The sequence below is a fragment of the Chrysoperla carnea genome, chromosome 3 (genome assembly GCF_905475395.1).
Source record: "Chrysoperla carnea chromosome 3, inChrCarn1.1, whole genome shotgun sequence".
Taxonomy (NCBI): domain Eukaryota; kingdom Metazoa; phylum Arthropoda; class Insecta; order Neuroptera; family Chrysopidae; genus Chrysoperla; species Chrysoperla carnea.
Window position 1 is genome coordinate 93,853,871 of NC_058339.1, and position 22,612 is coordinate 93,876,482.

The 22,612-nt window shown below is 28.5% G+C and overlaps 2 protein-coding genes and 1 long non-coding RNA gene across 3 annotated transcripts; 1 reads left to right on the forward strand and 2 right to left on the reverse strand.

Moving 5' to 3' along the window:
• The first annotated feature begins 1,347 nt into the window (after window positions 1-1,347).
• LOC123296377 (zinc finger protein 271-like) lies at window positions 1,348-11,053 on the forward strand. Its single transcript, XM_044877838.1, has 6 exons — window positions 1,348-1,525; window positions 1,982-2,818; window positions 2,921-3,175; window positions 3,578-3,891; window positions 5,025-5,248; window positions 10,318-11,053. The coding sequence occupies exons 1-6, from the start codon at window positions 1,348-1,350 to the stop codon at window positions 11,048-11,050; spliced, it is 2,541 nt and encodes an 846-aa protein (XP_044733773.1). The 3' UTR covers window positions 11,051-11,053.
• Window positions 5,336-7,860, reverse strand: LOC123296780 (histone H2A-like). Its single transcript, XM_044878433.1, has 3 exons — window positions 7,735-7,860; window positions 7,383-7,590; window positions 5,336-5,926 (listed from the first exon to the last, which is right to left on the reverse strand). The coding sequence occupies exons 1-3, from the start codon at window positions 7,757-7,759 to the stop codon at window positions 5,743-5,745; spliced, it is 417 nt and encodes a 138-aa protein (XP_044734368.1). The 5' UTR covers window positions 7,760-7,860; the 3' UTR covers window positions 5,336-5,742.
• A 6,523-nt stretch (window positions 11,054-17,576) lies between the features above and the next one.
• On the reverse strand, window positions 17,577-18,122 carry LOC123296782. The gene is made up of 3 exons (XR_006535198.1): window positions 18,073-18,122; window positions 17,803-17,966; window positions 17,577-17,714 (listed from the first exon to the last, which is right to left on the reverse strand). It is a non-coding gene; the product is annotated as an uncharacterized LOC123296782 (long non-coding RNA).
• Window positions 18,123-22,612: the final 4,490 nt, after the last annotated feature.

A 22,612-nucleotide genomic window follows, 5' to 3' on the forward strand; every position in this document is an offset into this window, starting at 1 on the left:
GCAACTAACTTCATCTGCTTGTACTCATAAACAGCTAACTTCGCAGATACTACTTAATGATGACAGCGCGGCTGGTGGCTGAAAAATGAACTATAAATTATACAAATTTTCAGGGACAGACGCGATAATGCTTTAACACGTAGCGATCGTTCTCCTTCTTTATTACCTTCATGGTATACTGGTGTAAATTTCGGAATACACCCATAATGAATGTAAAATATTTAATCAAACTAATAAATAATTAAACTGTTTACCATTTAATTAATAAATTCCAAAATAAAAGACTTTTCAGTTACTGAATTAATAATTGTGATACAATTATAAAAAACGACCTTGTATACTTTCCTGTGAATTTTATTTCATTATTATTCTAAATATTTCAATAGTTAAGTAATTAAAACATTTTTTATCAAAGTAATTAACAACATATCAAAAATAGAAAAATCTATTTTCATGATGACGCTTGACGCTGAGTTTGAGTGTCAAATTAGCTGTCACGTGGTTAGTTTAGGCCGTGCTATCATCTGGATGAAAAAAAAAACTTCAGCTAAACAATGTTTAGCTTTTTACGATTTAAAGCTGCTGAAAATTTTTTTTTTTTATCCAGGCAACACCACGGCTTAAACTTTTAATCATAGAAAAGTATATCCTATTTTTATTATCAGAATTACTTCAAAATGTTAGTTTTACTAATAAAAAGCCACCAAAAATTTATTTCGCCAAATTAAACACGCTTTCTTGCCAAAAACTTAAATTTTAAAACGCGGGCATCCAATTTGATGACATAATATGGGTATCACTATACGAAATAACACAAATAATTTTGACAGATATATTCATAGACATCTGATTATAATAAATATAAATACTTATTATTTATGTATATATTAAACCCAGCTGTCTACACTGAACTAATTGATGGTCTATGGTTCATACCGATATGACATCACAGCAGGGCTTACCCGCGTTTTAGGTCACGTGATATACAGTTTAAAAAGTATGATTTTTAATTTTAATATTTTAAAAGAAAAATGTGTTTTTATGACTCGAAATCAGAATATTTAAGAATATTTTTACATAAATTTTAACTTTTTTCAAATTTCATGATTTATTTTTCACTAACGATAATATCCTATTTAGAAAAAAAGAGTATTAAAAAATAATACAGCATATTATTTATTATTTTTTAAGGGGGATTTTAAGGGTTTTTGGCTAAAGCTTTAAGGGCTTTAAGGATAAATATTTTTGAGAGTTTGTAACACTGGAAAACAATGTCAAAGTGACATAAATAAAAAAAAAAAACCTGATTAAATTGTTAATTTCTAAACTAAAGATAATAAGAACAAAATGGCAAATAATTTATTTCAAGATGGAACTGAAAATGAATTCGATTTGCAGCAAATATTTATTAAAGAAGAAACATCACAAGAAAGTGATAAAATGGAACTAATTACAACTGAATATGAAACCGATAAATCAGAAGTAAAAAGCTCTTCAAAAACTACGCAAAACAAACCATATTCATGTAATTTTTGTGACAAAAGATATAACGATCGAAGAAATTTAAGAAATCATAATCGATTACACACGGGAGAAAAACTATTTCCCTGTGACGTCTGTGATAAAACATTTATCCAAGTCCACAGATTAATTGAACATAAACGAATTCATACCGGGGACAAACCATTTTCATGTGAAGTTTGTGATAGAAAATTTACTCATCAAAGCACGTTAATACGACATAAAGTTACTCATACGGGTGAAAAATCATTTTCATGTGATGTTTGTGACAAAAAATTTACTCAACAAAGTACTTTAAAACAACATAAACGAATTCATACGGGAGAAAAAGGATTTCCTTGTGATGTCTGTGAAAAAGCATTTGTTCAAGAAAATAATTTAATTGAACATAAACGAACTCATACGGGTGAAAAACCATTTTCATGTGATGTGTGTGACAAAAAGTTTTCTCAATTACAAGGTTTAGTGCAACATAAAAGGATTCATAATGGTGAAAAACCATTTTCTTGTGATATTTGTGATCGAAAATTTAGTTGGCGTGGTAGTTTAATTGTGCATAAACGATCTCATACGGATGAAAAATCATTTTCATGTGGATTTTGTGATAAGAAATTTTCACATCCAAGTAGTTTAACGAAACATCAAAGAATTCACAACCAAGAAGATTTTATGGGTGGGGAAGAAAATGATTTTATTAAGGAAGAAAAATCTATGAAAAGTGAACTAATTGAAGAGGGAAATGTACAAGAAGAAGTAAATTTGGAGGAAGTTATGATTAAAGAGGAAGCATTAGAAGAAAATGACTCCGAATTAGAGGTGAAAAAAACTAAACCACATTCATGTGATTTTTGTGAAAAAAGTTATAAAAATCGAAGAAATTTAATTGTCCATCAACGACTTCATACCGGTGAAAAACCATTTTCATGTGATGTGTGTGATAAAAGATTTTCGCTACTTCAAAGTTTAGTTCAACATAAACGAATCCATACGGGTGAAAAACCATTTTCTTGTGAAATTTGTGATAAAAAATTTACGCAACAAAGTACGTTAATACAGCATAAACGTATTCACACGGGAAAAAAACCATTTTCATGTGATTTCTGTGCGAAAGCATTTGTTCAAGAAAATAATTTAATTGATCATTTGAGAGTTCATACTGGTGAAAAACCATTTTCATGTGAGGTGTGTGATAAAACATTTTCTCAGCTTCAAGGTTTAGTTCAGCATAAAAGGTTACATACGGGTGAAAAACCATTTTCTTGTGAAATTTGTAATCGAAAATTTACTTGGCAAGGAAGTTTAACGAAACACAAAAAAACTCATCTCCAAGGACAATCAATCGATGAAGAATTTGAAGAGAAAATTGATGAAAAAATGGAAAACTGTAATAAATTTGAAGAAATAATTACGAAAAGTGGACTAATTGAAGAAGGAAATGTACAAGAAAGAGTAAATTTGGAGCAAGTATTAATTAAAGAGGAAATATTAGAAGACCAGGACACAATGGAACTGAAACTGAAAGATCGAACAACAGAACAATTAGAGATTAGAACTGTTTCAAAAGGTCAAATAAATAAAAAATATTCCTGTGATTTATGTGCGAAAAGATTTAAAAATCGACGAAATTTAATTGGGCATCAACGAATTCATACCGGTGAAAAACCATTTTCATGTGAGATATGTAATAAAACATTTTCTCAACTTCAAGGTTTAATTCAACATAAAAGGATTCATACTGGTGAAAAACCATTTTCTTGTAAAATTTGTGATCGAAAATTTAGTTGGCGAAGTAGTTTAATTGAACATAAACGATCTCATACGGATGAAAAATCATTTTCATGTGACATTTGTCATAGAAAATTTATTAATCCACGCAGTTTAACGCGACATAAAAGAATTCACATCGAAGGCGAAAATGAAGAAAATGGTTTAATTAAAGAAAAACTTTTTGATGAAAAACATGAAAACTGTAATACATTTGTCAGTGAAAGTGGTCAAATATATTTTTCTTGTGAAATTTGTGATAAAAAGTTTAAACATCGAACGAATTTAACAGCTCATAAACGACTTCATTCTGGGAAACGATTATTTTCCTGTGAAGTGTGTAATAAAGTTTTTATCCAAGAAAACAGTTTAATTGAACATGAACGGATTCATACTGGTGAAAAACCATTTACCTGTGAAATCTGTGATAAAAATTTTACACAACAAAGTTCTTTAAATCGACATAAAAGAATTCACATCAAAGAAGATTCTATCGATGAAGTATTTCAAGAAGCAAACGATTTAATTAAAGAAGAACCAATTGAGAGTGATGAAAACCTTGAAAACTATAATGAAATTGAAGAAAACTTTAAGAATAATGAAATTGTTTTAGAAAGAAATATTGGAATAAAAGAAGAAATAAATTTTGATCAAGTATTGATTAAAGAAGAAATACAATTTTAAAATTAATCGTGAACTAAATAAAGTCGAAGATAAAACTGATATATTTTGCAACAATTCATGTTTTTTTTTAAAAATATTTTTAATTCATTGTTTACACCGTTATAACAAAATAAAAAATATAAATAATGTTTAAAAATGCTGTAATTAAATGTAAAAAAATATTTAAAATACATACAATTAACTCAGTCAATTGTTTGTTTTCACTTGTTATACAATAATTGAATTTTATAAATAAGTTTTCAAAGTTAATTAAATACTATAAGTTTTCTAATGTTGACGCATATTCGCTCCGTGCGTGAGTTTCGTTTCCATGGTAACGATACACTACTTTAATTATAGAATTGTATGGATGCATATAAAATTGTATGGATTGCATTTAAGACTTACATTTAAAATTTAATATTATTGTCTCACAAATTTAAATAAATAATTATGATAATTTACATTTGAAAAATAATATTTGTACAATTTGATTTCTTATTTTCACAATTTTTAATGCATTAAGTTTAATTAATTCGTGTTTTTCAATAATTTTAATTTGACATTTCTATTACATTAACATGTAAAGAATTGCAAATTAGTCATAACAGCCCCCTTTAACTCCAAAATTTTTCACTTAAAGCGCTGGCATCGATTTTATTGTCCCTACCATGACTACGCACACAACGAATAGAAGAAATACCATTTTTATGCAAGACAATAACCTTACTATTCAAGATAAGAACCTTATTATATAAGATAACAACGAGATCTATATAGACAATTATACCAATTTAGTTTGCAGGGACAATCAGAGATGGCATTGAATTGCATGCGATAAAAATTAGCATTGACTTTCGCTTCTGCTTTACCGATATATTGGTTATTTTGTGGAAGGCTCCATTACGCCAACGTTTATATTTTTTCGGTAATCAAATTAATTAGTATCAATTAATAAAAATGTAGGACGTGGCAAAGGAGGTAAGCTTATTAATTCTATAATTAATTTTGTTTACAAGATATTTATTTCAAAAAATTGATAAATTTTTTTTGCAAAATTTTCTTTTTATCATTAGGCAAAAGTTAAAGGAAGTAAAGTTAAAGGAAAGGCAAAATCCCGTTCCAATCGAGCAGGACTTCAGTTTCCCGTCGGAAGAATCCATAGATTATTGAGGAAAGGCAATTATGAGGAACGAGTTGGTGCCGGGGCACCTGTATATTTAGCAGCTGTAATGGAATATTTGGCCGCTGAAGTTTTGGAATTGGCGGGAAATGCAGCAAGAGACAACAAAAAAACAAGGTATAAAATACATAACATAAATAATTTCGACTAGGTTAGAAACGTAATTTTAAGAAAATAAATAATTTTCATTTTTATATCAATTTTCAGAATTATAAACTATAGCTCATTTCACATTATACGTTTTGATCGAACGGAAAAAACATCCCATCGAACGTCGCTCCAAAGTCGTATCTCACGGTAAACGGACAATGTACGTCACTAAGTTTACAATACTGTTTCACCAACCGAGCTTCATATTTTCAAACAGTAAAAATCACGATAGAAGCAAAAAGTGCGTCAGCTAGTACGTCACAGATTTTAATGGTCTTTTACAAAATTTGAGTCATAAAAGTGTCAAAGTCTTGTGATGTTCTTCTAATCGACTAAAAATGTTTCAAAATCGTGCAATATGAAACGAGCATTACAATCAGAAAAACAACTTTATTTTAAAAAAAACTTATCTAACGATTTCCGCTTAAAAATTACTTAATTAAAAAAAATAAAAAATATAACTAATAGTCCTGAGATTGTGAAGATTTTTTGCCTGCACCTCCAGAGGATGTCGATGTCTTTTTAGGTAGAAGTACTGCTTGTATATTGGGAAGAACACCACCTTGGGCGATTGTCACACCAGAAAGTAATTTGTTTAATTCTTCGTCATTTCTGATGGCTAGTTGTAAATGTCTTGGAATAATTCTGAAATTAAAACGAAATCGCTAATCAAGACAAAATTCTTTCAAAAAATGAAATCTGAAAGTTTTACATAGATTTCTTTAGTTTTTTTACCCTAAGCCCAATGAAATTTTAATATTTACAAGCCAGTTTTTTACCAAAAGGAAATTCTCTGACTTTCCCATGTTTTCCAGTTGAATACTTCAAAAATCCCAGACCACCAAAGTAGTACTTTTAAATTGCTTTGAAAGAAAGTGGAACGAAAATTTTACAAATAACGAGCATGAAAACTTACGATCACATGCGCAAATTTTTTTAATTAATTTGAATAGAAAAATAAAACTATAAAAATACTTTTAGAAGTTTATTATGAAAATGATAAAATTGCTCTTTTTGACTTTGCTCTTTTTTCACGGTATCATCTGAAATTTCCAGGTTTTCTAGAGGTTTTTATTGAAACGCGCCATTACCAACCAGGGTGATGATCTCATTAATATAAAATCCCCTAAATTTTCCATGATTAGGCTCGAGTACGATAACTGTGGCGCCACGATTTGACAAAAGAATATTGTCAAACACACATAAATAAAGCGAAAATGAAGAATACCAATTTTCGAGTTTTGGCTTAGTTCTCGAGATAATGAAGTCTAAAAAGGAAATTTTTATGTCATTAAATTCGTCATTTTTGTAATTTAATTCATAATCATTGTGCTAACTCGATCCCATTAAAGGCGTGACCAACCTGTAGATCAGTGAATGAACGCAATCACAGGGTAAATGGAAAGGCTAAAAACCCGCAGACCTGTGCTAACAAGACCCCATTAAAGGCATGGCCAACTTGTAGACCAGTGAATGAACTCAATCACAGGGTAAACGCAAGGGCTAAAAACTCGCAGGCCTGTGCTAACACGACCCCATTAAAGGCATGGCCAACCTGTAGATCAGTGAATGAACTTAATCACAGGGTAAACGCAAGGGCTAAAAACTCGCAGGGCCTGTGCTAACACGACCCCATTAAAGGCATGGCCAACTTGTAGACCAGTGAATGAACTCAATCACAGGGTAAACGCAAGGGCTAAAAACTCGCAGGCCTGTGCTAACACGACCCCATTAAAGGCATGGCCAACCTGTAGATCAGTGAAGAAAAAAAATTAACTAACGAATTTGTTCGACGAAATTGTAATATTACAATTTAAAATCAACTAATGTTTAATTTTGTAATTTTTAAATCAACTAAAGTCGGTAGTGTAGTGTTATAATTGAAAATCGATAATATTAGTTCAAAATCGACATATTAAAAAAATTATAGGTATGTTTTTCAGAATTCTTTCAAAGTATAAGCTTTAAATTTTAGTATCCACAGGAACTTATCAAATTTAAACGATTCAACATACAAAAAATGGCCATACAAAAAATTATTTATTTTCTTAAAATTACGTTTCTAACCTAGTCGAAATTATTTATGTTATGTATTTTATACCTTGTTTTTTTGTTGTCTCTTGCTGCATTTCCCGCCAATTCCAAAACTTCAGCGGCCAAATATTCCATTACAGCTGCTAAATATACAGGTGCCCCGGCACCAACTCGTTCTGCATAATTGCCTTTCCTCAATAATCTATGGATTCTTCCGACGGGAAACTGAAGTCCTGCTCGATTGGAACGGGATTTTGCCTTTCCTTTAACTTTGCCTAATGATAAAAAGAAAATTTTGCAAAAAAAATGTTAAAAATTTATCAATTTTTTGAAATAAATATCTTGTAAACAAAATTAATTATAGAATTAATAAGCTTACCTCCTTTCAATTTTTTAAATGTCTGGACGTGGCAAAGGACTGAGTCCTTTGCCACGTCCAGGCATTTTTATTAATTGATACTAATTAATTTGATTACCGAAAAAATATAAACGTTGGCGTAATGGAGCCTTCCACAAAATAACTTTAACTGGCAAACGATCACAGAAAAGGCGGTTTGTAATTTTAGGAATAAAATATATTCTATCTAAGATTTATTACGATAGAACGTAATAATTCTATCTAAGATTTATTACGTTCATTATACCCTGTACATATGAAATATATACCAAGGTATACTAATTTTAGTCCCAAGTTTGTAACGCTTAGAAGTATTGATGATACGAACAAAATAGACCTTTTTCATGAAAAACATATAGAAAAATATAAATAGTTTGATTAAAACAACAAATGTAATATTTGTATATGTAAATTTATTTGCATAATCCACTTTTTTTTTTTTTTTAATTTTTCAAAGAAAAATTAATTGTTATGTATACATTCGATCACTTGGATCATCTTCAGAACATATCAATAAAGTTAAAAATTTACACGGTTTATATACTATTTTTGCTTGTGACGTAATGAACAAGTGATAAAACAAGTTAAAAACCTGTTCACTATTTTGTTGAAATACATTTTATTTTTGCTAAAATATATCTTATTATTATGAAGGTCAAGAATTTTATTTATTTAATATTAAGGTAGTACCTACACGAAAGTGATATTCCAAGAATTTCTCAAAACTCAGAATATAAAATATTTAATTCATATTACACTTGCTGTTAAAATTAGAAGATGATTTACCATGTCATACATGAGATATTAGCAATTAAAAGTGACGCAATTTGTACGTGTACATGGGAGAAGTATATAAAAATACACAAATTTACAAATATTATATTTATTTACCAATGAATGACGTTCACCATCTCTATGAAAAACTAATATAATGTAGAATACTATATTTAAAAAATATATAAAAAAAAATAAAAATTATTTACCATATAGTTTCGATAAAAAACTTAAATAAATAACTCGTTTTAGCGATGATTTTTGTGGAAAAGATATGAAGACTAATGTTAAAGGCATATGTCATAGTGTGTGTGTTTATATGTATACTAGAAACAGTAGTGAGGAACTACAGTCTTGTGAAAATAATATATGGTATATGTATAATAGTCATAGCACAGTTAATGCACTGAATGATAGTATTAGTCCAAAACTTTTTGACTGGACGGTCGCGGAGGAACTACCTTAATAAACTTATTTTGTTTCAAAATTTGTAAATAAGTCAGGTGTAATTTGTTAAAATAGCTATTATAAATATTGTCAGATTAATAAAAATAAAATTAAATTAAATTAAATACATGGTATGTACATGTAAGTCATATGTGGAAAATAAAAAAAACAACAAAGGGGAAAATTTAATGCCCAACCCCCCAATGTCTCTAATATTAAAATTACTGGTTTCATCTTTATTTCAATAGCTGAAATAAAGAAGATGAAACTAGGTCAGTTTGGTCGTTCAACAATAAATCTGGACCTTCCTTATACTTGAACACCTCCAGTGACTCCAGTAGGTTGAGTTTTTGTCCTTTTTCTGTGATATGTAATATTTTGAAGTTGGTGTTCTTGGGTGTATGGTCCTCTTCTCGTAGGTGATTTGCAAAATTGGAATCCTGTTTTTTTTAACCTATATGAAGATAAATGTTCCTTTTTACGTGTAGAAAAAGCTCTACCCGTTTGGCCGATATATACAGCATTGCAATCACCACAGATTATTTTATATACACCCGATTTCTTCATAATATCACATTTGGACTTGTTGTTAAGTATTTGATTGCCCATAGTTGACGATGGGCGAAACGCGATATTTAAACCTTCATCCCTTAAGACTCTTGCGACCCCTTCTGATATGTCTCCGAAATACGTGATTGTGACAAATATTAACGGTTCCTTTGTAGTACCAGGACATGCTGCAATGAGGGCCATTTTTCTTCTTTTATTTCTTATGAGACGGTTAATCAAATTAGATTCATTGTTTTTTGTTCTTTGAAAAATTTAAAAAAAAAAAAAAAGTGGATTATGCAAATAAATTTACATATACAAATATTACATTTGTTGTTTTAATCAAACTATTTATATTTTTCTATATGGTATACAAATATACATTTCAACTGCTAAATAGTCATCATAAGAATTATCTAATTGCACTTATTCTGTTTTTCATGAAAAAGGTCTATTTTGTTCGTATCATCGCATCAATACTTCTAAGCGTTAATTAGTATACCTTGGTATATATTTCATATGTACAGGGTATAATGAACGTAATAAATCTTAGATAAAATTATTGAATAATGTTTTATTCGAGACAATTCTTTTATAAATAAACAAATATGATTGGTTGAAATTTGAAATTATTTAATACTAATATTTAATATTTTTATCTTTACGTTTATAATTTTCAATCAATAGTAAAAAACGCTTTAATTTCATTTTAGATTTTAAAAATGTTTCATAAATCAATACGAAGTATATTGAAAACACAATATCGATTTTACGTAGCAAAAATCGAGCAACAAACTGAACACTTACCACTTGAAGAAATTGGAAATATTATAAAAATAAAACCAGAAAGATTAGCTGCAGCTTTTCGAAAGAATGAAAAATTAAATCGTACACATTCTAGTCATTGGAAATGTTTTTTCAACACTTTAACAAATCAAGGTTTTAAACCCGAAATATGTTTAAGTATGGTCACAAATTATCCCGAATTGTTATATAAAAAAGAGAAGGATTTAATCAATGGTTTAGAAAATTGGAGAAATTGCCAGTTTGGTGAGAGCGCTGCTATTCATCTTCTTTCAACTCATCCACATTTCATTGATATTCCATCTAATCAAATTTACGAACGTACAAATAATTTAAGTTCGCTAATTTCGTCAAGGGTTAAAGTTAAACAGTTAATTGAGTTAAATCCAAACGTAATGGTCGTAAATTGGAATCAAATAACACAATCTATTGATTATTTAACCAATATTATGAAAATAGAAATGTCTGAAATTTATAAATCTAGTGCGTTACAATTACCTCTGGAAGAGCTACAATGCCGACACACTTTTTTGGTACGTTTAGGATTGTTTAAACCACGTAATCCAAAAGCCAGTCCTTTAGATCCCTGTACTAATCCAAAACTACGACAAATTACTGATACGGATGATACAGTTTTTGCTAAAAGTGTGTGCAAAGTTAGTTTAGAAGAGTTTCGAGTTTTTCAACAATTGTTTGAGAGAGAACATTCACAAACTGATATAGCACCGGCTGTTTCCAATTTTGGACAATTCCTCTTAACATAAAAACCTGTAATAATGAAAAAAAAGTTTGAGTTAAAATAGATATCATAAAAAAAAATTATAATATAAGATTTTTAGAATAAATGAAGAGTTATGGGTACAATGATTAAATCAAATATAAATCGGCATTTTTGTCAACAAATTCGATCTATAAATATATTTTATTATATGAGTGAGTAATAAAAGAGATTAAAATGTGTTACAACATAACCAACCCTTTGTAATTCTAAACAATTCGTAGTACAATTATTTGTACTACCAAAAGCAATAAATATTTAATTACGATTCTTTGCTTTTAAGTTTTATTTTTACAAAATATTTTGTTATTACAGTTACCTTTATTAAATAGGCATAATTTTATTACTAAAAGTGATGACGATTTGTTTAGAATTATAATCAAGGGACAATTTATGGTTTACTTAAGTTTATCTGTCTTTCAATTTGTTAAATTCCACACCCATTAAAAAAAAATTATGTTACTATACTTTCCAAAACATAGTTTTTGTAAATTTTGTTATTGTTCCGCAAAAATTTTTATTATATTGTAAAAAAGTGGGCGGGTGATATGAAAGAGATTAAATTACGGGTAAATTGTTATCATGATTCTAATTTAAATATTATAACATATTTTATTTTGAAAAACAATAATTTATAATAAAAATGTGTGTTAAAAATTTGTATAACGCGAAAAGTTAAATGTAATGTAAACTGTAATTTTAAATAGCAACTTACTTGTACATGATCCGCAATCTTATTGGTTTGCTGATCCCCAAAATCTTCAAAACCTTCAACGCAATCTTTATGGACATTATACGTCAAATTACGTGATAGACTCATTTCGTCAAAAAGTAAGACGCATGTCCGGTTTGAAGGATCGAGTCTATTCACCATTCGACTAAGTCCATTAAAGATTTCCAAATTAAGTCCTGGTGACACGGGTAAGCGGTTTAAAAATTTCATCAGGGTGACTCTTGACGGAAGCGCAAATATCTTGGATAACAATCTGTATCCACTTGGGCTCTGTTTAAACAAAGCCAGAGATATAACTTTGTCGTCTGTGGAAAATCGACGCCCCTTCATTTTCTTTTTTAAGCAACTAATCTGACTCAAAAAAAACTTTCTGCAATTCTCGTTCAGACTTTCTGTAAGTTTGTTGAAACTTGCCTGCGACGAGAATTGTTCTGCTTTTTTTAAGCGAGCTTGAAAATTTAACGACTTGCGAAGCTGGTATGATGCCCGCCGTTGAAATTTTCGTGCTGTAATATACAATCGCTTTTTCTGAGGCGACAATCTAACTTTTGTTAATGAGTCCAAATACTCTGCACCTTAAAAATGAGAATGATCAAATTATTACTATACATATATTTAAATTTAAGTGGCATATGGAAGATTGTATCAAAAAAGAATTATTATCATATAGCCACGACAAATTATTTTAATGGCATAATCTTTTAGTAGACCTACTTATAAATTAAATGCGTGTCGAAACGGCATTCATAATAAAGCGATTAATTTTCAAGGTATTTAAATTTTGTTTTATTTATTCATTTCAAAATTTATAGAACTAGAATTTGAGGTTACTATTAAAAAAAATTGTTTGAACTGAAAAAATTCTTACCATGTAGAGACAGGTGTTCTAGGAGGTGATTTTTCTTGAACCAAACGACTCGGACCAGGAACAGCTAATTCTTTCAAACTACCAGGCTCTTGAACCAATTCATTTGGCCTTGAAACATTCACCTCCAAAGAAGAATACGCCTCTTCCACATCTGCATTTCTCTGGACTTCTGGAAGAGTAAAAATAAATATGATATAAAAAACCATTTTTCGAACACGAAACGTCTCCTTGAATCATAGTTTACTTGATTCGAATGAAAAATTCACCTATTTTTTGATTATAAATATAGCTTTACAAATTGAATTCCTTTAAATTTCGTATTCTAATAGTATTTATTCTTCGATTATTTGAGGTAATAGTGTACGTTTAGCACTTTTTCTTATAAAACATCCTAGAACATCAGGAAAAAAACCATTTTCAAGCATTTTTTACGTAGATTACGAATCCATATGCGACGATACCGAAAAATTCTTTAATTTAGGAAAATATGGTTTTTGAAAATATGAATTTTCTTGGTTAATACAAGTTATATTATAAGCCTAAAATGGAATATATGGGTTAAGTTAATTAAACATATGTTTTTATGATATTTTATTTACCTTATTTATTATTGAATATGTTAAAATTATACAAAAATTATAAAAATATATTCAATAAAATAATATTTTTAAATATTTAAGTATTTAGTAGGTATCAAAACAAATATGGCGTCAACAAGTGACATTTACCTTGTTTGTGTATACATTTAGAAAATAGGGTTGACGACACAATTGATGGATAGTATGAAAGCCTAAAAACAACTATTAATCTACGATACTCATGCTAACTCGATCCCGTTAAAAGTACGATTGACATCAAATCACAGAGTGAACGCAAGGGCCAAAAAACCCGCAGACCCGTCCTAACTCGACCCCATTAAAGGCATGGCCAACCCGTAGATCGCAGGGTGAATTCAATCACAGAATGAACGCAAGGGCCAAAAACCCGCAGACCCGTCCTAACTCGACCCCATTAAAGGCATGGCCAACCCGTAGATCGCAGGGTGAATTCAATCATATGGTGAAAGCAAAAGCCAAAAATCTGGCGAGCTCGTGCTAACTAGACCTTAAAAGCATGACCAACCTGTGGTACACAAGATGAACGCAGCCATTTGCGAGTTGTTTGCCTCATGCGTTCACCATGTGATCTACGGGTTGGCCATGCCTTTAATGGGGTCGAGTTAGGACAGGTCTGCGGGTTTTTTGGCCCTTGCGTTCACTCTGTGATTGAATTCACCCTGTGATCAACAGGTTGGCCATGCCTTTAATGGGGTCGAGTTAGGACGGATCTGCGGGTTTTTGACCCTTGCGTTCACTCTGTGATTAAATTTACCCTGTGATCAACAGGTTGGCCATGCCTTTAATGGGGTCGAGTTAGGACGGGTCTGCGGGTTTTTGGCCCTTGCGTTCACTCTTTGATTTGATGTCAACCATACTTTTAACGTGATCGAGTTAGCATGAGTATCGTAGATTAATAGTTGTTTTTAGGCTTTCATACTATCCATTAATTGTGTCGTCAACCCTATTTTTGCATGTTTACACCATATATGTAATACTAAAGCTATATGGGCAGTTGGTACGGGAAAGAATGTCCAAACTTTACGGTGCCGACAATATTTGTTTTCTCTCTCGTTCGAGACATTTTATCTATACTACGCATGCTAGATCTATACTGCGCATAGCTGACAAATGCGATTGGAAGAGTGAGAGAACGATACACTATCTGTTTCACTTAGTCCGAACGCCTTCCACTTATAGGAACTGCCCATATAGCTTTAGTATTACATATATGGTTTACACAAACAAGATAGATGTCACATGTTGACGCCATATTCATTTTGAAACTTAATACTTTACATTTAAAATAAGTAAATAAATCATTTCTCAAATTGATAAATTTCTCTCAAAGTCAACTTCCCGAGCGATTGTTGTAAAAAGTATTGAATGCTACTTGCGGAATAAGTAGCAAATATGACAGTCGTGATTACGGCATTCGCTCTAAGGTTATGAGACATTCTTATGAAGACTCGTGTGGTTGTCGCAACTCGCCTACGGCTCGTAGCGACATCTACCACACTCGTCTTCATAAGAATGTCCCATAACCTTACGCTCACGCCGCAACACCACGACTGTCAGATTATTTGCTACTTATCCCACATGTAGCATTAATAACTATTATTGAATATATTTTTATAATTTTTGTATAATTTTAACATATTTAATAATAAATAAAGTAAATAACGACCTATTTTAATTAATTTAATACAGTTAATAATTTTTAGGCTTGAAAATATTAACCAAGAAAATTGAGTATATTTTCCTCAATTAAAGAAAAACTATAAGTTTATAGGTATTGTCGCATATGGATTCGTAATCTACGTAAAAAATGCTTGAAAATGGTTTTTTTCCTGATGTTCTAGGATGTTTTATAAGAAAAAGTGCTAAACGTACACTATTACCACTTAATTTAGTAAATATACTCAACTCATGCCATCATTGTGGAATTTATTATTTAAATAAACATTTATTAACAGTAACATGATACGTCCACATGAGATTTTTAGGTTAGGTTACAATTTTTTGTATTAAAATTTATAAAAAACCAAACATTTTAAAATTGTAAGAAATTATGTATTCGTTAAACGCTAATTTATAATGAAATATACTCATTTCATGATTGGATATCTTTTTAAAATTCAATAATGTACACATTTAATAACAATAATCTAATATTTCCATATGAGTTTATTAAGTTAAAAATTCAATAAATAATAATTTGAATAGGTATGTACTTACATTATCGCCAGCATATTACACATGCATTTTTGTTTCACTCGCTTTACTTTCGCATCACCATTTTTATTTATTAAATATTTTAATAATTCACAAATAATAAATTTAAATGTATCTAATATATACAAAAATTATTTTGTAAATAAACATAATGACACTATGACAGTAGACAAAACTATTTATAGTCGATAACATAGAGTACAACATATATTTTTTCTTTGTTTTTGTTTAAATCAGCGCTACAGGTAGCTTGAGATGAACTAAATTTGTCTAAAAAGTTCCCATCAAAGACTATAGGATAGACAAGAAGCAGAAGTATAATTATAAGTGACATCTGGAGTCTGAGGCGATCAACTATTAAGTTTGTAGGCCTTTGCGGGTATGACTATTAAGTTTGACTACTTTGCGGGGGTGACTATTAACTACCACAATATAGTTAGCGTGGAATATTAATAAAATTTATTAAATCATATATCAAAAAATTGCTCTCTAAATGCTCCATCAGATTCCAAAATTGCTCCAATTATTAAATTATCAATTAATTAAATATTTGCAATTAAAAATACAAAATTTTATTTTCCAATATCTCAGTAAATTGATAGTTTTTCCTAACGTTTTTGCTATCAATAAATTGCTCCCGTTTATTTCTTTCGGGATATAACAATAACGATTTATAAATATCTATTATTTTTGCATAATTAATTAAAATTAATAATTGCAATTCAAACAGGTATGTGATGACGTCATTCACAAGGGGAATGTCATAAACTGGGGGGAGCGGGAAGGGAAAGAAAAACAAAAAAGAAATAATAATAGAAAGTAAATAATTAGATGTATCAGTGAAAAATATCAAAAAATTGCTCCGTAAATACTCTTTCAGATTCCAAAGTTGCTCCAGTCATATAATTAATATGTAATTAAATATTTTCAATTAAAAATACAAAATTTTACATACCCAAAGGGGATGGGGGGAAGCATGAAAATATATAACAATAGATTGTAGTTATTATCTATGGTAATGGTATTTGTTTTATTTAATTAAATATTAAAAGAAAATAAACAATCATATGTATCAGCGGAAAGTATCAAAAAATTGCTCCGTAAATACTCTTTCAGATTCCAAAGTTGCTCCACTTATATAATTAATATGTAATTAAATATTTTTAATTAAAAATACAAAATTTTACATACACAAGAGGAATGGGGGGAAACATGAACATATATTACGATAGATTGTAGTTATTATCTATGGTTATGATATTTGTTTTATTTAATTAAATATTAAAAGAAAATAAACAATCATATGTATCAGCGGAAAGTATCAAAAAATTGCTCCGTAAATACTCTTTCAGATTCCAAAGTTGCTCCAGTTATATAATTAATATGTAATTAAATATTTTCAATTAAAAATACAAAATTTTACATACACAAGGGGAATGGGGGGAAACATGAACATACATTACGATAGATTGTAGTTATTATCTATGGTTATGATATTTGTTTTATTTAATTAAATATTAAAAGAAAATAAATAATCATATGTATCAGCGGAAAGTATCAAAAAATTGCTCCGTAAATACTCTTTCAGATTCCAAAGTTGCTCCAGTTATATAATTAATATGTAATTGAATATTTTTAATTAAAAATACAAAATTTTACATACACAAGGGGAATGGGGGGAAACATGAAAATATATAACAATAGATTGTAGTTATGATCTATGGTTATGGTATTTGTTTTATTTAATTAAATATTAAAATGACTTGAGATATCACAATTTTTTATTCTACATTTTTCTTAGGAAAAAAAATTTTCGACAATTTTTGTTTGAACCTTTTTTTCATCCAGTTGGTTGTTGAAATATTGGCCAAAAATCGTTTTTTATGTATATATAGCGTTAATTATTTCAACTTTGGCACTTCCGAGACTTTGAATAAGTTCTCGCAAAAGCATTATTATTATTTTGAGCGAACCAAAATGTAAAAAAATATAAAATGTAATTAATATGTGCAATATGTTTGTTTATTAATAATATGTTTATTTGTTTTCACTTAATATGTACATAAATAATTTACTTCTAAAATAAAAATAATTTATTTTCAATAGATTTATATAATATTATTTCCACCTTTAATTTATTTGATAAAACATTGAAAATCCATAAAAAGTGCTCGGACAGCTATTCCGTAAGTGTTTTGACGAATCAGTATTTTCATAACTGAAAAAAGTAATAATATTAAAAATTAAAACTAATTCTACGCAATAAAACATACTAATGATAGAAAACATGAGAAATTAGTAATTACAATGCCTTGGTCAGATATTTCCATAGGTTTCCATTCAACATTCGGGTTAATAGGTACATCGGCGAGTTATAGGAATTGTCCGGATTCAATATCATCTCGATGATTGATCTCTTTTAAGAAATATAATTTAAGTCCAACTGCTTGCCAATATTTGTATCTGAAAACTGAAAATTCAACAATATTATTATATATAAATAAAATAAAAGTTTATAAACAAATAACCTAAGACGTCGATAATTTATGTAAACAAATAAAGGTTTGTCGACTCACCTTTTACAACCATCTTTACAATAAATAATTATTCTTCAAGTAACTTATTGAAACATTATTTAAATTAAAAATGTTTTAATGAAAATACAACGGCGAATAAAAATGATATAATTAACCTCAAAAAAAAATTAAATAAACAAATATCACAGCCATAGATAATAACTACAATCCATCGTTATATATTTTCATGTTTCCCTCCATTCCCCTTGTGTATGTAAAATTTTGTATTTTTAATTGAAAATATTTAATTACATATTAATTATATAACTGGAGCAACTTTAGAATCTGAAAGAGTATTTACGGAGCAATTTTTTGATACTTTCCGCTGATACATATGATTGTTTATTTTCTTTTAATATTTAATTAAATAAAACAAATATCCTAACCATAGATAATAACTACAATCTATCGTAATATATGTTCATGTTTCCCCCCATTCCCCTTGTGTATGTAAAATTTTGTATTTTTAATTAAAAATATTTAATTACATATTAATTATATAACTGGAGCAACTTTGGAATCTGAAAGAGTATTTACGGAGCAATTTTTTGATACTTTCCGCTGATACATATGATTGTTTATTTTCTTTTAATATTTAATTAAATAAAACAAATATCATAACCATAGATAATAACTACAATCTATCGTAATATATGTTCATGTTTCCCCCCATTCCCCTTGTGTATGTAAAATTTTGTATTTTTAATTGAAAATATTTAATTACATATTAATTATATAAGTGGAACAACTTTGGAATCTGAAAGAGTATTTACGGAGCAATTTTTTGATACTTTCCGCTGATACATATGATTGTTTATTTTCTTTTAATATTTAATTAAACAAAACAAATACCATTACCATAGATAATAACTACAATCTATTGTTATATATTTTCATGCTTCCCCCCATCCCCTTTGGGTATGTAAAATTTTGTATTTTTAATTGAAAATATTTAATTACATATGAATTATATGACTGGAGCAACTTTGGAATCTGAAAGAGTATTTACGGAGCAATTTTTTGATATTTTTCACTGATACATCTAATTATTTACTTTCTATTATTATTTCTTTTTTGTTTTTCTTTCCCTTCCCGCTCCCCCCAGTTTATGACATTCCCCTTGTGAATGACGTCATCACATACCTGTTTGAATTGCAATTATTAATTTTAATTAATTATGCAAAAATAATAGATATTTATAAATCGTTATTGTTATATCCCGAAAGAAATAAACGGGAGCAATTTATTGATAGCAAAAACGTTAGGAAAAACTATCAATTTACTGAGATATTGGAAAATAAAATTTTGTATTTTTAATTGCAAATATTTAATTAATTGATAATTTAATAATTGGAGCAATTTTGGAATCTGATGGAGCATTTAGAGAGCAATTTTTTGATATATGATTTAATAAATTTTATTAATATTCCACGCTAACTATATTGTGGTAATAAATAAATAACCATATAACCATAAATAAATATATAATATTTCATTATGAAATAACGTGCCTAAAAATTCAAGGTATAAGCTTGAATATAATTTTTTCTTTAAATAAATTTAATACCTAATAATCACCTCACCTGTGTAAAAACTACATTAAACTTTATAAAATAATTAAAGCTAAAAAATAATGAATGTAAAATGTGAATGATATGAAAAAAGTTTTTCAGGTGTAGGTAAATAATAATAAACAATTTTATTCTTAACCAAAATCATTTAATTCAGTTATATATCAAAACTAAATAAATAAATTCTATAATAAATATTATTAGTATTTTTTCTTACCTCTAAATATACGAAAAATTGATATGTATTATATTTTTTCTATAAATTAATTTTGTCAGATACAGTAAAAAGAACCATTCGTTCACCTTATTTGTACTAAACATAGGTTTTTTTAGTTTTCCCTTGTTTTCATTACCCAGTTTTAAATTAAGATAGAAATTTGTTATCAGAAAGTTAATGGCCTGCAAGTTTTTTTGATGAGTAAGCAGACCAATAACTTTCTGATAACAAATTGCTTTCTTAATTTAAAATTGAGTATTGGAAGTGTTATTTTTTTTTTAAATGAATAATAATTTTTTTCTAATTTAAAACAAATTTTGTATTTGAGTCATAATTGTTAATTGCGAGTAATTTCTCTTAGTATCGTTTTGTCAACTTATAATAAGGAAGGGTAGTTTATCAAAAAGAAAAATAGTGATTCCAAATTTTTGGCTACCTTGTAGATTATTTAGAAGTTCTAAATAGGTATACTTTTCGGAATAAATTTAATTTTGTATAAAAAATGAAATTTTTTCATAAAATACAAAATAAGACAAGTATTGGTCCCTCTATCATGTGGACACACTGTATAATGATCAATATGATCAAGTTAATAAAAAAAGATTGGCCTTTGTGTGTAAATGAGTTATTTTGAATTTTACGAATTTAATATAAATAATAAATTCTTTGATGGTGATTAGTGATCGAAAGTTTTTTTTAAACTATACTTGTACTTGGATCAGATTAGCGTCTGGTTATTGGTCATTATAATCACTATTCAGTTGCTATAATACTGTAAAAAAAGTAGTTTAGAAGCTAAATCCCAACAGATGAACACACAGACATATCGATCGGGATAAAAATTAATAAATAGGCAACTTGTATTACGTATAAGTTATACATATTTAATAATTTGTTGATTATTTGACAAACACTCACATATATGTAGTACAAGTTGCCTATTTATTAATTTTTCAATCAATTTTTGCATTGACTGTTTCATTTAATTAACAATTTATTGTTTATTAACAAATAAAAATATTTTCCCCGCGGTTTATTACATTTTCGTTAATTTGCCGTTTTTTGATACCTTCTCTTACTGTACTATTACTATTATTGATATAAATCAATATGTTTTTTGTTGATCGAAATTAAAATAAACATAAATAAAATATTTGATTGATTTGTGATGCTAATTTTATTTGGGTACAACCAAGTTAAGCTTTAAGCAGATGTAAATGGAATGGATCAGATAGAGTAACAATAAACTTTATGTAAGTATACCAGCGCTCTACAGAGTGGCCCACACACACACAACTATAATTAATAAATTTAATTAAGGTTTGTTTTGATGATGACGCTTGACGCTGAGTTTGAGCGTCAAATTATGTCACGTGGTTATTTTAGGCCGTGTTTAAATCTTTAGCAGCGTCAAATGATAAAAAGCTAAACATTGTTTGTAAGCTAACATCTTTAAAATTAAATAAATATGTAGTTGTGGATATAAAAAAATTAATCAATAATTCATTCATTATCAATCAAGCAATCAATCATCAAATTCAAATCAATAATATAAACAATAAACAAATAAATAAATAAATAATTCATTTTAAATTTAAAATTTAAATCTATTTTAGTAGCACCATTATCATACCATGCAGACATCACAGTCTGAGTCAACAGCATAAAATAATAATCAACTAGCTCGACCCGTACGGAATTACACTCCCATAGCTACCGTAATCCGTGGCTACCCTGTACCCGTGCTTAATAACAACAAATTTTGTGGAAAAGTAGGGAAAAAAATCAAAAGTTCTTAAATTGATATTAGGAGAACATGTATTAAAAATAGTAACTATATGTCTAGAGTATTAGGAGAACATCTGTAAAAACTAACATGTTTGCTTAATAAAGTTATTATTTAAATTTATGATATTTGTTCATTCAAATTAATTGTCAAGCGTGTTTGAGTGGTATATTTTTAGACCGCAAGTATATTTTTCGTCAAACCTCGACATCAGAAGCTTGAAAATGATTATAAAACGAGTTTCCCGAAAACTATAGGAGACTACGAGGATACCGTTCAGCCTGGGCATTTACTTAGTGCTCAAACTTTTGAATTTTGATAATTTTTAGTGCTTTGTCTAACATTATTTAGTAGCTGAACAAACAAACTAAGCAAGAACGTTAGCTTAGCTTAGCATAACGTAGCTGAAGCGTACCGCAGCTTAGCGCTAACTAAATGAGCTGAAGTAATGTTTGAATTTGTTATTAAGTGATTACAAAAGTGATTTATGTCTAGTTTAGTGTGTTTGTGTTTCTGTTGTTAAGTTGATGTCGTACACGGTTCAATTGTTGTTAACAATAACAATCAATCAACAATGCTTTATTTATTTAATAACAACAACAATGATGATAATATTACAACAATAACAACAACAACAATCAGAACTTTAATAGAAAATTATAAAATATCATCATTTAATTTATGTTTACAACATTCATTTTATTTATTATTTAATTTTATTTATAATTATGTAAGTAAAGTATTTTATTTTATTTTATTTTATATTTATTTAATTAGAAACAATCAATATAATCAATTTTAAATACAAGCTGTCTCTTTTAAGACCTTAAACATATGCTTAAAACTCGAACAAGTGAAATTAAGAAAATTGAAAAAACCTCCGTCAAATTTTTCGGGTATAGACGCACATTTTACACAGACATTAAACTTGATCTAGGTTTTGAAGTTCAATGAAAAGTTCACTCT